Source organism: Spea bombifrons, chromosome 8, assembly GCF_027358695.1.
Source record: "Spea bombifrons isolate aSpeBom1 chromosome 8, aSpeBom1.2.pri, whole genome shotgun sequence".
Lineage (NCBI taxonomy): Eukaryota > Metazoa > Chordata > Amphibia > Anura > Pelobatidae > Spea > Spea bombifrons.
In genome coordinates, this window is record NC_071094.1 from 5659733 (window position 1) to 5673413 (window position 13681).

At 41.9% G+C, this 13681-nt stretch overlaps 2 protein-coding genes across 2 annotated transcripts; both read right to left on the reverse strand.

Annotated features, from left to right (window-relative positions):
* Nucleotides 1-2992: 2992 nt before the first annotated feature.
* LOC128503268 (ubiquitin carboxyl-terminal hydrolase 20-like) lies at nt 2993-9190 on the reverse strand. The gene is made up of 7 exons (XM_053473309.1): nt 8957-9190; nt 5720-5910; nt 5315-5423; nt 5038-5140; nt 4610-4681; nt 4364-4532; nt 2993-3738 (listed from the first exon to the last, which is right to left on the reverse strand). Exons 1-6 carry the CDS (start codon nt 9188-9190, stop codon nt 4372-4374), a joined length of 870 nt encoding a protein of 289 aa, XP_053329284.1. The 3' UTR covers nt 2993-3738; nt 4364-4371.
* Nucleotides 9191-10894: 1704 nt separating this feature from the next.
* Nucleotides 10895-13025, reverse strand: LOC128502893 (protein GPR107-like). Its single transcript, XM_053472846.1, has 3 exons — nt 12920-13025; nt 12514-12641; nt 10895-11053 (listed from the first exon to the last, which is right to left on the reverse strand). The coding sequence occupies exons 1-3, from the start codon at nt 12956-12958 to the stop codon at nt 10957-10959; spliced, it is 264 nt and encodes an 87-aa protein (XP_053328821.1). The 5' UTR covers nt 12959-13025; the 3' UTR covers nt 10895-10956.
* Between the last annotated feature and the right edge of the window lie 656 nt (nt 13026-13681).

Here is a 13681-nt window from a genome sequence, read left to right on the forward strand (position 1 = left end):
AGGATATGTTCCAACATCCTACATCGAAGTTTATTTGGACAGAAGTGCCAAAGGTGCCAAGACTTACATCTGATCCCTTCTGTCCGCGCTGTCTGTGTCGGTGTGTTCTTGGTTTACACGATGGTCGGCTCCTATTAGTCAAGTCACTGGCCACCCTGGGAGACGCTAATAATGCTTGCTTGCGGTTGGACCGTCTATGCTAATTAATATTTGCCTTTTCATAACCACCTTCTCAATACACATAGCAGTGAGTGACTTCCTCCATTACATTTTCTACATGTTTATGGCTCCATTTAAACGGACAGCGAACCACACTTTAAACCTACTTCAGCTGATGCCCACGGCTTTGCATGCGGTTACTCAACAAATGAGGCAAATAATTATTAACTATGATTTACAAATCTCTAGCGAATTAGACAGATTATGGGATATCAGAATAAATTTAGACCTAGGGATACAAAAAGGATGCAAAGACCCTTCTTACAACGTAGCAGAGATCACGCTGGGGTTTCGGAGACTTGGTTCCTGAGCTTACAATTTAAAGCGAAGTCCTCTCTATACCGCCTGATACTTTGTAGCAACAACTGAATTGTAAGCAGTCGTATAAATGGATATTATCCAGAAATTTATCTTGAAAAATTGTGCAATACCAAATAATTATAGAAGATGTATACGTTTCTATAATAGTGTTTAACTTAGTATGACCGGTTACAAGCATTCCCCATACATGCCATGACCCCAGAATCCAGAAGCATCCGACCTGCCGCTCTCCCGTCTTCCCGTGTTCTGTAACCCTTCGCATGTAGCCTGGGGACAGCTGGAGGGTCGCGTGCTGCGGGGGCTCTGCAGACCTGCGGAATGTTTGTAACTGGCATTTAAAGCATGACAGACCAAGTTGCGTGGGCGCCCAGTGGCCAGCAATGCCTTTGGCGAGACCTCTCTGCCCTTGTTATTATAAATACACATTTACTTCGGCGCGCTGGGTAGATTAAGATCAGGAGTAAGTTCTGGGGGTAGTACTATCACAAAGGGCCCCTCCAGCGTGTTAATATACATTTGTGTCTTGAAAATAAGAAACTGACCTTTGCGAAAAGGACTTTTATCAATATGTTGGGGTCTTAATTGGCTCACCGTATATAAAGCCCCCTACAAAGAGCCCTGGATCAACTCTCGGCCATAGAGTACGAAACAGAGATCTGCCCCTTTTGCCCGGTTGGTAATTTACCCCTGAATATCGCACTCTCTGTACTAATGCGCATGGCGATGTAATGTGGTTTTATTTTTAAGGCTCCTGTTCTTTCAGTAATAAATAACATTATTTTTTTACGTGCTTGTGGTTTATTATATCTATAGACTATTTCTCATTTATATTGGCTAGAAGGACATGAAAACGCATTCATTGAACCCGAGTTCCCCCGATCCATCCCAGTAGGGGCCGCGTTTTAAAACCGCTTCGGTTTTAAAACCGCTTTGAAACTGTCAGCAGCCGGCTGTTTAATGGCTTGCCAATCGCTGAGGCTCTTCGTCCCGCCCCTTTGAAGATGCACCGTGATGCTCAAGGGGGCGGGCACTTTCGGAACAGATGCTTTATGACAGGGAGCACTCGGTAGGAGAGCAAGAGCAGCGGTGTTAAGGCGGAGGGGACAAAGGGACTCTGGGGATGATTACAGGAGAGAGGACCTCTCACTGTCACGGTGCAGGACTGACTCTCACTGTCTTCTCCCGATCTGCAGTCAGTGTGGCAAATATATTTTTTTCGGTGTGGTAGCGGAGGGAGTGATTGCATGCAAGGGAGCGCTGAGCAGGACCCAAGGAAATGCTTGGGTAGGGTCCAGTTTTTTCACTATAAAACATATTGGCAACAGGGTCTAATGTTTATATATATGTATATATATGTATTGGCAGCAGGGGCTAATATTTATTTATATATTGGCAGCAGGGTCTAATATTTATATATTGACAGCAGGGTTTAATATTTATATATATTGGCAGCAGGGGCTAATATTAATATATATCGGAAGCCGGGACTAATAATATATACCGGCAGCAGGGTCTAATATTAATATATATCAGCAGCAGGAGCTAATATTAATATATATCGGAAGCAGGGGGTAATAAGTGCATATTATGTAGTTAAAAATGCACGTCTAACGTGTATATATATATATATATATATATATATGTATATATATATATATATATATAGTGTATGTGTACCATTTTATAATTGGCCCCCCTACTTTGGTCCCTGGCCCCCCATGTGCCCCCCCTAAATATGAAAGCTGGAGACGCCACTGCGTAAGGGATCTTATGGGCCAGAGGGCCACATAGGGCGGGCATCTGGAATCTGTGACGGTCCGGGGGCTTGGATCTGCCCCCACATGCCACCTAACATTTCTTTTTGATATTAGGAGGGGCAAGTATATAAAGAAGCCCCAGTCCCCATTTATTAAAAAAAGGGCACACAACATTCATGTCGGATTGAGAATCCGGCCCCGGTATTAACCTGGCTAAAGCCTACAAAGGATACAGGCTGTTCACCTCTTTGGTACACGGAACACAGAGACGCTTTGAGTACCCATCGCCATACGCATGATACAATTTGCCATTCAGTTCTGAGAACTGCATTACTGCTAAAATAAACCGATATATATACTAAACCCGCGTCTGCCTCGTCTCTCAGCAGCTGATTAAATGGATGTTTGGGTAAAGAGCGAGAACGACCGCTTCATCTTAGCAAACGGAAGCTTTCAGTTCTAAAGAAATCTCTCTGTTACAGAAGCCTTACGTAGCGGCAATTGCTATAAATACTTCCATAGTGTTTATATAGTATTTATATCGGCCGCCGTCCACCTCCCTGCAAGACGTCTGGCGAGGCTGAAGCGCACATGCAAGGGTTAAGACATTCTTGAGCTGATTTGACATTAGTAAATATGGCGCAGTTAACCCCTTATTCTTTGCATCGTTAACAAACAACACATTTGGCACAAGCTGAGTTTTTCCTTAATATTTATTTAAAGCCCCCTCCCCCGCTCATAGAAGAAGCCATGTAATACTGTACATAACGGTGAACACGCCAACATGCACATCACAGTGAGGTCCACGGCAGATACCAGCGCGGGAAACCAAGCTAAGGCGACACAGACTCCTGAAACCGCGGCCCGGCCTTAACCGCTAGAGCCTCGTCCTCGGCGACGTCCCGGATCCATGTTCATCTGCAAAAAGCTTAACTTTTTCTTCAGACCTCCATCCAGCAAAAAGGTCCAAGTACTCGGCCGAGCGTCCGACATTCCCGACAGCAAGACGTTGTTTGTATGTGATCAAGCCGGGGGGGGGGGGTTACACACGGGAGGCGCTACGGACAAGGAAGGTACTAGAAGCTGGCGGCAGGCGGGTCGGTTCCATCCTTCACCCAAATTCTAGGGGTCGCGCTAAACACCGGCTCTCGCCTCCTGTGAGTCCTTCCCTCGGACTTAATAAACTAAAGATCTGCGTCAAGTTCTGGAAACCTTGCGGAGCTGAAGATCGGATGAATCCACAACTTAGTGAAACTAAGACCTGGGAAGTTAAATTGTCTCTTAAATAATTTGACTATCTGTAACATTATTTCCAAGGAACACTAAGGGTTAAACGCGGTGTCTGTGCACGCAGCTCATTCCGAAGGTGCTTCTAGAAGTGCATCGATCAGACGACGGGCAGCCAACGCCGCTCTAGCAAAGTGAGAAGATCCGTCGGGGCCTGTATGGGAAAAGCAAAATGTTTTTATATTGATTTAGATTAAAGAGGACGGGGGGGGGGTGAGAGGCATTTCTCTACTAAACGAAGCTCAGTTCCTGTACTGATGATGACGTCTGGCTGTTGAATGTATCGCCTCTTAGATATGACACAAGCAGATGGCCGTATGTTTAGTTAGTGCGAGTGAATGGAATGTATCTAAATGTAATGGAAGAATCTGGTTCTAGAGCCAGACCAGATGGCGTTCTAGAGCCAGAGCAGATGGCGTTCTAGAGCACCTTCATCTAGGTCCAACCACCATACATACAGGTTCCTACTAAACCATACATGAACATTCCCTAACTCTATCGCATTGTGCCAGGCAACCGTATGGAAGAAAAACCTTTCCAGAAAATGCATTTATTAATACTAAACCTAAATGTCACCTACTTTAATGTTCTAGACAACTCAACAAAGGCCACATGGACTATCAATAAGTTGGGATCTGAGGACACCTTAACTCCGCACGTGTGACAACATCCACTGACATTATGTCATACTCCGGTATTTATCTCAGCAACTGGTGACCTCATCATTGGCATAAAACCCCTAATATTACACCTCTCCTGTTGCATTATTAAAGGCCCACCTTGGTCGTTAGCCTGCCCTGGTTTCCGCTTCGATCTTCTGCTCCCCATGGAGGTGTTCTGGCTCCTGAGGCTGGGTCACAGCTTGCCGTATGGCTATCTCCGGGCCACCCCCGTAAATGTGGAAAAGGTAGTTCCACGTCTCTTCAGAAATCTGTCCGTAATCGGCCCCTATAGAAGAAAAAGCCGCGACTGAAAAGGGGGCAACTAAACCTATACAAATCCAAAGTAGCCGGACAGAGAATTACCTGGTTTTAGCTGGACTTGGCCGCTGCTCTTGGTTAGAGCCACCTTACTGTTATCAATCGGCCCCGGTGGGTCTGAAACAAGAAAAAAAAACATTTACGGTCTAGAAGGGTCCTTATCTCCTAAACCATAGTTGATGCCACCACTGTTTATGTATTATTGCCCCCCACTGATGGGGTCTTGGCTAATTTACTGCAAATTTAAAAGTAACCCTCCCTGCCCTCCGAGAGTATAACCCAAAAACCATCATCAGAGCTTCTAACGGGCTTCATACCCCACCTGCAATCGGTTGCAAAGTAAAAAAAAACGAGATAAGAAAAGAAGGATACGTTTTATCTGAGTTTGATAACCTTGATAATTATTTTTTGCCACTTGATGGATTTATCTCCAGTCGCGTTTCACAAAAAGTAAGTAAGTAAGAGGTATTTACCATTGTCCTTTCCTTTGACAAACGCTTCCCATTCGCAGAACCATTGCATGCTGATACAGTATATGACGCCGGGAGACTCTTCGGCCTGGAACGCCTTATTCAACTGAAGGAGACAGAAGAGACGGGCAAAAAGTTCCAAGCAGACGCTCATCAAGTTTAATTATTATTATTAATTAATTATTAATTAAATAATTCGCTTCGGCACCATCGTAGGGTTAGAAGGTTTTAAAAAGAACATTGAAAACACGAAAGCGCATGTATCCGTCCCCGTTCTCACCTTAATAAACGTGTCGATTTCTGTCTTCCTGCGTTTGGCCAAAGCCTCGATTTCCACTTGACAGATGGAGCAGACGTACAAATGATTGACGGCCGGACCTCCGCCAAACCTGCCGGGGTAAAACCAAATTCTATCACGCCACGCTAAGCACACGGATCTCAAGCAGCGCACGGCATTAACTCCATGTTTCCTTCCTCTGCGTATCGCTTTAAACCGCAGCTCCAGCAGTATGATGTAAAATATCCCAATTTTGGTTCACCCGGAATATAAACGACAGCCGTATTGAGTGATTTGAACCCAAAGATCATAAGGCAGCCAGGTCTGGTCTCTCCAGATGTATTCAGACTCCTGGTGGTCAATAAACCGAGATACGATACCAGATAATATTACAATGTTAGGTTTTACCTGTTATACAAATATTCCCATACATTCTGGGGCAGAATCACCACCAAGTCATCGATATAATGGTATTTATTTGGGGGAATACCTGCAAAAAAAACCAGAAAAAATATAAAGTGCCATAACTTGAAGCAGCAGGCGGTCACCGACAGAGACGTCTGCAACGATTCCAACGGTTCGCTTTGGCCGAGAACGTTCTGATAAATGCATTTCTAGATTTATTGCACAAAGACCAGAAGAACTTGGATCTGCAGAGGGAGAACCATCCACACAGGTCACCCCCGAGCATAAAGCCAGGATTTTAACCAGCAAATAAACTATCAGCCCCTGCGTAGTGTTGGTGCCAATATTATTTTATGTGCATCTTATCTTTGATTGATCCTGCCCGGTCGGAACAGAAAGATGAGGCAAATACAAGACACGAGACATCAGGTCATCATTCAACGTTAACTAAACGCAAACAACAAACCCGAGATCCGCCAGCAGTATTTTAGAACGTACGTCGTCTGTTAATTTTTATATGGTGGGGATAGAACCATATGCTGCAGGGCAGAAGTAGGTTTAATCACACATTAGGCAGGGTGGGTCCAAAGATGGAGACCACCAAGTGATTCCCAGGGGCACCAGACCCTGTGCCTATATCTCTGATATCAGAATCAGGAATCTGCACTCACTCCCCACAGGAAGTCAGGTGCTTAGCTGTGCCAGGAAGGGCCGGCTCCCCAGTAAATCAAAATAGAAAAAGGCTCCAGGCACTCATGGGTTCCATCAGGCAGATTTATTGAAAGAGATGAACAACAACGTTTCGACCTCACGATGAGGTCTTTATCAAGTTGACCACACAAGTAAAAAGTAAAAGTTTAAATAGCACATATCAATAAATGGATAGCCAATCAAAAGACCGATCTAATCTAACACCATGTGTAATATAATTGATAATCATGTATTAACATAAGTAAATATTCAAAAGTATACAACGCATAATAAATAAATGATGCTTGCAGATGTTAAAAGAAACCAGTGACAAATAAAGAAGTATATTAAGATCCATATGTATTAAATAACCAAAGGGAATACATTAAGAAGATACCCATAAAATATGTGCAATCAGTGTCTGTAATAGACACTTACAGAGATTTAACCAGTGCAGTTCCATGTAAACACAATCAGTGTTAATACTCCAAAAAAATGTGAATTAAATCAAACCAAACAACCAAATCGGCAAAAGCAAATATGCTGATTAAAGTAAGAAAAAAAAAGGCAAACATTTGTCAGCACTAAAGCGTGGTGACGTTCTGCGCATGCGCAAGCTCATTCCATGCATGCGCAAGAGCATTATCTCTGATAAAATAGTGCAGGTGTATTTCTAAAGTGCAATAGCATTACCAAGTGCATGTATCATCAGATCGCCATCTGTTATCGTAAAGACCAAATAGTAAAAACGATCTATTGTGAAGGAATAAATAGTTATATGACACATATTGTGAATAAAACAAATAAAAGTCACTGGTTCTTATAATATAGATAAAAAAACTTGAATATTTACAAAAAACAAAAATGGCAAAGTCATCATAAATTATATTAATATAACAATGGTATATTATAATGTGACACAATCAAATAAAGTACAAAGTAGGTATAAAATGTAACCAATTCTAAGAAAGTTAATAAAGTGCATTGATAGTAGAGGTCAGCGGAAAACTGTAATACATTCAGTGATGGATTTTAGCCCCTTAAGGACAATAGGGGTTTTTACTCGTAGTATATTGTGGGACAATGGCTCTTTTAACGTTTTTCGGTGTTGCTGTTTAGCTGTGATTTTCTTCTCTCTCATTTCGTGCTCCCACACATATTATATATTGTTTTTTTCAGGACAAACAGGGCTTTCTTTAGATACCATTATTTTTATCATATCATCTAAGTTAATAGAGTGCATTGATAGTAGAGGTCAGCGAAAAAGTGTAACACATTCAGTGATGTATTTTAGAGAGGAGAAAGTTTTATTTTGCACAGAATCCCTTAAAGTGACACAGTGCTATTAAATTATCAATGAAATCACGTGAATTATGAGGGTCTGAAACTAATATAAGATGACATCAGCACATATAGAACAGAGAGTAAAGAAGTTGAATCTAAAAAAGAAAAAGAGAATAAAAATTGATCATAAAAATTTTTTTTCCTCCTTTTATTAACCTGTGCAATCCCATAGGTATATGCCTATATAATTTGTGTATTATTGTGTTTCTATTTTTAAATTAACCTATTATGTTTCTCCTTACCATATAGCGTGTCTATAAGGCATTCCAATTTACTACATTGTTTTCAATTTCTATTTCCTTTCTTTTTTCTTTCTTTTTATTCTTAATAGCACGTACAATCCCATGAATATAAAGTGTATATTATTGTGTTATTATTTATTTTTATTATTTTACATTAACAAAATATACTTCTCTTTTTATCTTAACCTTCCACAAAAAAAAAAAAAAACACTCTTTATTTCCGCCTATCTTAAAGGAAACCATCTCAAAGGAATGCCCGCTTTTCTAACCATTCCTTAGCTGCTTCCGGAGAATCTAAGATTTCCCTTTTACCATCTAGTGATATAATAACTTTAACTGGGAACCCCCATTTATAGCTTATGTTATGTTTTCTCATCATTGAAGTAGCCTGAGAAAAGGCCTTCCTGTCTTTCCTAGTTTGAAATGATAAGTCCTGGAATATTTTAATATCTTGATATGGGCCCTCATTAAGCTTAGAGGTTCTAATAGCTTTAAGGATATTATCTCTCAATTTAGGTGAGTTGCAGTTGATCATAACATCTCTATTAGCATTAGGCGGGGCAGATGGTGGTTTAGCCAACCTGTAATAATTAACCAGCCCCTTGCCCCCCTCATCTACTTGAACCCCTAATTCTTTAAAGAATTTTATTATATAGTCCTCCAAAGCTATTTAAGTAATATCTTCAGGTATGTTCCGGAGTCTTAAGTTGTTGCGTCTATTTCTATCGTCCATTTCTGCTATCTTCAGCTCCATATCTCTTAATTTGGACTGCTGTTTAGAAATTAAGTCCTTTTGTGTAAGTAATATAGAGTCTAAGTTCATCGTCTTTTCTTCCATGTTCTTAACTCTTCGTGTAATATCCCCAATATCTTTTTTCAGATCTAATGTATTATCCTGGATTTCCTTTTTAATTTGAATTAGCTGTTGTTCAAAACACGATTTAATATATTGCGTTGTAACCACCTGATCCTCCATATCCAGTTGAATTGGTAAAGGCACGGCATGTTCTTGTAAATCTTTGTGCTCAATTTCTTTTTCCGGAGTATTAATCTGAGACTGTTCTCTTGAACTTTTGTCAGATTGTGGCGAAAAGAAATTAGACATCCTTTTTCCTTGTCTATCTTGTCTATCCTTCCTATCTTTATCTTTGTCCCTTTTAGAGAGAAGTTTTTGTTCAGCCATTTTCCTGGTAGCCATTTTACACAGTTCGCCTACTATTAAACAATGGTATTGTAATATGTCAATAGAGTCCTTATTGAAAACCAAATATATAAATGATTATTATTCAAAAAATCAATGAAAATCTATATATATGATCAATACGGTTTGCTTCTTCAAATTCTATGAAAGATATGGGTACTTTAGAGCCAGTCAAACTTTCAATAGTTTCACTCTGTTAAATCAGCTTCTTCAATCTTTTGGAAAAAAGTCCTCAGTATTTAGACAGCAAGAAATTTTCCAAAATTAACAATGTATTCCGTCTACTCAATTAGTTTTAATATATCTTCCTCAGGGTATAAACAGAATGTTCCTCAATAGCAATATTCAATAATTTAATGGTGATATAAAATGCTAAGATAGAGTTTCAAACAGTGTTTCCAAATAATGAATCATAGATCATCCGTTAGTCACTAGTATGGATATGTCTTAGGAAAATTCTTAGAAAAATTTCAGATATACATCACCGAGTCATCTCATATAGAATTTTCAAACATCTCTCTATGAGTACGTCTCTTTATCTGTAGATTTCAGTAGATTTCCCCTTCTTCCCCTATGAGAGATGTCAGCACAGCACAGCAACTCCACTGGAGCAGGAAAGAAGCGACTCCTTCAGTGATGGCAACCGCAGTACATTCTCCAGCATCTATGGGAGCAGCACCAGCGTCTGCAGCGACATCCACCATGAGAAAAACAGCCGTTACAGCTTCTGTGCCCATCCACGGCCAGCCGTAACCGCAACAACCCCGCTTCCCGGTTTGCAGCCACACCAACCGCAACCGCACCTACCGCGACTACACACCGCTTTAGATGGTTGCTATACCGGCAGACCGCTTCGATGATTTCCGCGGCTGCCGGTACCTCAATGCAGCGCGGTAGTGCGGTATATCAGCAGCGGCTGCTATAATGGCGTCTATAATGGCGTCTTTAGCGGCGTCCCTGGCGGCGTCTCTGTCGACGTCTTTAGCGGCGTCGTGTCAGCTGTAGGCTCCGGGCGGATCAGCCAGCTATAGAGATCTCGGCATCTGGACCTCGCGGCTCCTCCCTAAACGCAACGTAGCGTCGTCACGTCATCACCCTATTTTTTTTAAACCTTTAACATGTATGCAGTCTCTCTTTTCCCCTAGAAAATGAAAGAATATTTACATATGGGTGAATTTTTTTTTCATAGCGATGAAAAGTGGAGAAAAACCAAAACAAAAAACGCCAATGACCTAGAAATAGAAGAGAACGAAACAAAAAAAAACTGCAGTCGCTGTACACTCGTATATAATAACTTAAGCCGTTCACTTGCTTCTAATTTGAGGTACAAACCCCAATTTCAAGGTATTATGCTACAACCAGGACCCCCGCAGATATTTTGGGGGGGGGTTTCGCATGCCCTATCGCGCAGGGACTGCAACCGCGTCGTGGAAAACAAAAGATGCAGCTGGACGAACAGACCGCGCGAAGCTGGAACCTAATTCACCGAGTAGGATTCTGAGGCTTGTCCTATAAAAAAAAAGCTGAAAAAAAACAGGAAAACCAAAAATGCATCTCTGATGGCACCCCAAAAAAAACAAACAAAAAAAATCTATATATATAAAAAAAATCCCCCCCCCCAAAAAAAACATAGAGGTGCATCAGAGACCAGAACTTGCATACATTTGTTTTCTGCGGGGGAAATGTTTTTTTTTGTGAGTATTTGGTTTAGCGGGGAGTGCGGTACCGACGGTTTTCCCCTCCGATGGAGTACAGAAAATAAATTAAAAGCCAGCAGGTCCCGAATCCTGCGGCTCCGAAGATCCATTGACGACTTTTTTCACTTTCTTCACACCCTCTGTCACTCCTGTGGTTGTCACACTGCGGCGAGATCAAGACGTTAAAAGAAAATGAAAAAAAATATATAAATAACAAAAAAACAAAAAAAAAACAACAACAACAACGCAGACTTTAGCCCAAGACCGGTCACCAATTACAAAGATTATTACAGCCGGTCAGCAAAAGGCGGCTGCTACTAATTAAACGCAAAATATTATCTATACTGGGGGAAAAATAATAGCAACAATAATGATAATTACAAAAAAAATGACTTTATTTGACAGGCGTCCTTTGGCTATGGAGACCCTCGACAGCAAATTAAGCTGGAAGAGAGAGATTCCAGCGTTTTAAAGCTGAAGATGCTGAATGTTTGCTTAAAATTCCCCAAACGCCAACGTTCCCTTTAAAATAACGTTCAGCCAGGGCCGGGAAAATGTAGCCTTCTCTACCAAAAGCCAATAATAACTGTGCCAAAAGCTTTGTATTTCATATTGATCTTACTGGACCTTGATGGAGACTTATGGGGTTCTATTAACGCTATAAAAAAAGTATATTATATATATATATTTATTTATTTTTATTTATTTATTTTTTTAACATGTGAATTTATGATTCTTTCAAATGACAAAATTTAGCGTTTTTAATATTGCTGCTGATAATATTGGTGGCCAGCCGATGTTATTTTACCATTATTATTTAAATTCGAACCTTTCCTTTCTAGAACGGTTTCTTTGGAATATAAAAGATGGGGGGGGGATGATTGAATTTTAAATCAAAAAGGTAAAAAAAAATAAAAAAATATGAATTCTCTGGTAATATTCTGCGCCCCGCTAAATACGTTTCTCAAGACATAAAAGGGTTTGCTGCGCGGTTCAGCTCATCGCAGGGATCTGTGACATTTGAACATCGCCGGCGGTGATCAAGATGGATGTCAGAGAACACTTTGGCACGGAACGGGAGAAGTCGGAACACAAATGGAGGGCAAATACATAGCATTACCGAGGAGTTTTGGGATGAAGCCATTGTATATATACACAAGTTTTGCTTTCAGCCAATGATGGGGCAGCTAGAAGAAGGAAAGAAGTGCAGAAAGCCAGGCCTCGAGCGATGCTTTGATGTTTGGAGAAACGCTGGTCTTACTAAACTAGGACATCTGACCCGTTGGACACAAAACAGACACCGCTTGGAGGACAGCAGAAGTCACCTGCGAAGGAGCTGGAGGCTCAATGTTAAATAAGGGAAGGGGCCTGATGGAAAGAACATCGTGACTACCTGAAATAATGTATCAGCTGGTTCCTATAAAGAAAGAACAGGGTATAGCCCGCGGCTGCAGGCTAGAACGAGCGTGAGGTTAGGGATATAGGCCTTTGGGGTCTTGATGATGACCAAGGAACCTCATTTTCTACCAATAACACGAAGGATTACTACCACACCGCTCAATTGGACGGGACCATATACTGAATAAACTCAACCCATGCATACACGGCGTGCGGGCTACTTACACTGCCTCCATTTCCAGGTCATCGGCGTCGTCTTCCTGGGGAAGCTGAAGGTACGGGTTGTCGGACGCCGGGCGGAATTTATACCCGGTTAACACAATGAATATGAAGGTGGCCACTTCATCCAGGAGCTGCGGTATTACAAAAGAAAACGCGCCCGTTAGCGCAATCGCTGGGACAGATCTAGATCAGTAACAAAAAACCCGGAAGATGGAACATTTCGGGGTAGAATGCGGTCCAACGCTCTACTAGTAAATGCATGCAAAGGGTTAAAACATCACATGCATTCACTTCTACCAAAGAAAGAAAAGCCTAAAGTAAGGTCTATTTTCACCAAGTTTGGTACGCCTATAAATTACCGTGGCGGCGACCGCTGGGGTGGGGAGCGCGCCGGGCGCTGGAAACATACCTGGTACATCCACTTCCATTTGAAGGGGACTGCAACCATAATAAAAATGGCGATGATCCGGGTGAAGTATATGAAGCAGACGATCTGGGGGTACAAGAGAGAGAAGAGAAGAAAGTTATTGCTGGTAAAGGACGTTCCCTCTCTGGTTTACCCAAATTCATATTATCTGACCGTGCTGTTTGTGGATTTTTACTACTAAAAGGGAAAAAAAAATCCTAAAATGTCTTTCCCGACGCGTTTCTCATCTGCAGGGTTTCTGCTCTTGTGGCAGGAGTCCAATTTAACCTCCATTATTCCTCACTCAAGAGGCGATAAAAACCACCAGTCCGCTCGTACAGCAAGAAACGAGCAATCAACGCCCTCAAAATCCGAAAGTCTTTGGCTACCGGACCCCGCAGACATCCCACGCATCGCTAGCCGGCTGTCCGGGCTCGGAAACGCTCGCCTCCAGTCGCCTTGCCGCCACATGCAAATTATTTGCGGTTCATTTGCATATGGCAACGTAAATCAGCGTAACTTTAGGACCAAAAACAAATTGGAAAGCCTTTTTTCCCTGCCAGGTGCTGGATCTGGAAGCCGCTCCATTTGGGAAACCTCACGGTAACCGGCAGGAACGGCGGACTTTTGGCTGTGTTCGGGAGCCGTTTCGTTGCCCCTGCATCCATTTTTTTCCCGATTCCACCAAAGCTGTCAGCGAACGGCCACTCCAGCGAAGCACATGTCAGCGAACAGATCTGGGATTAATCTCGCCGAGAGGAATTT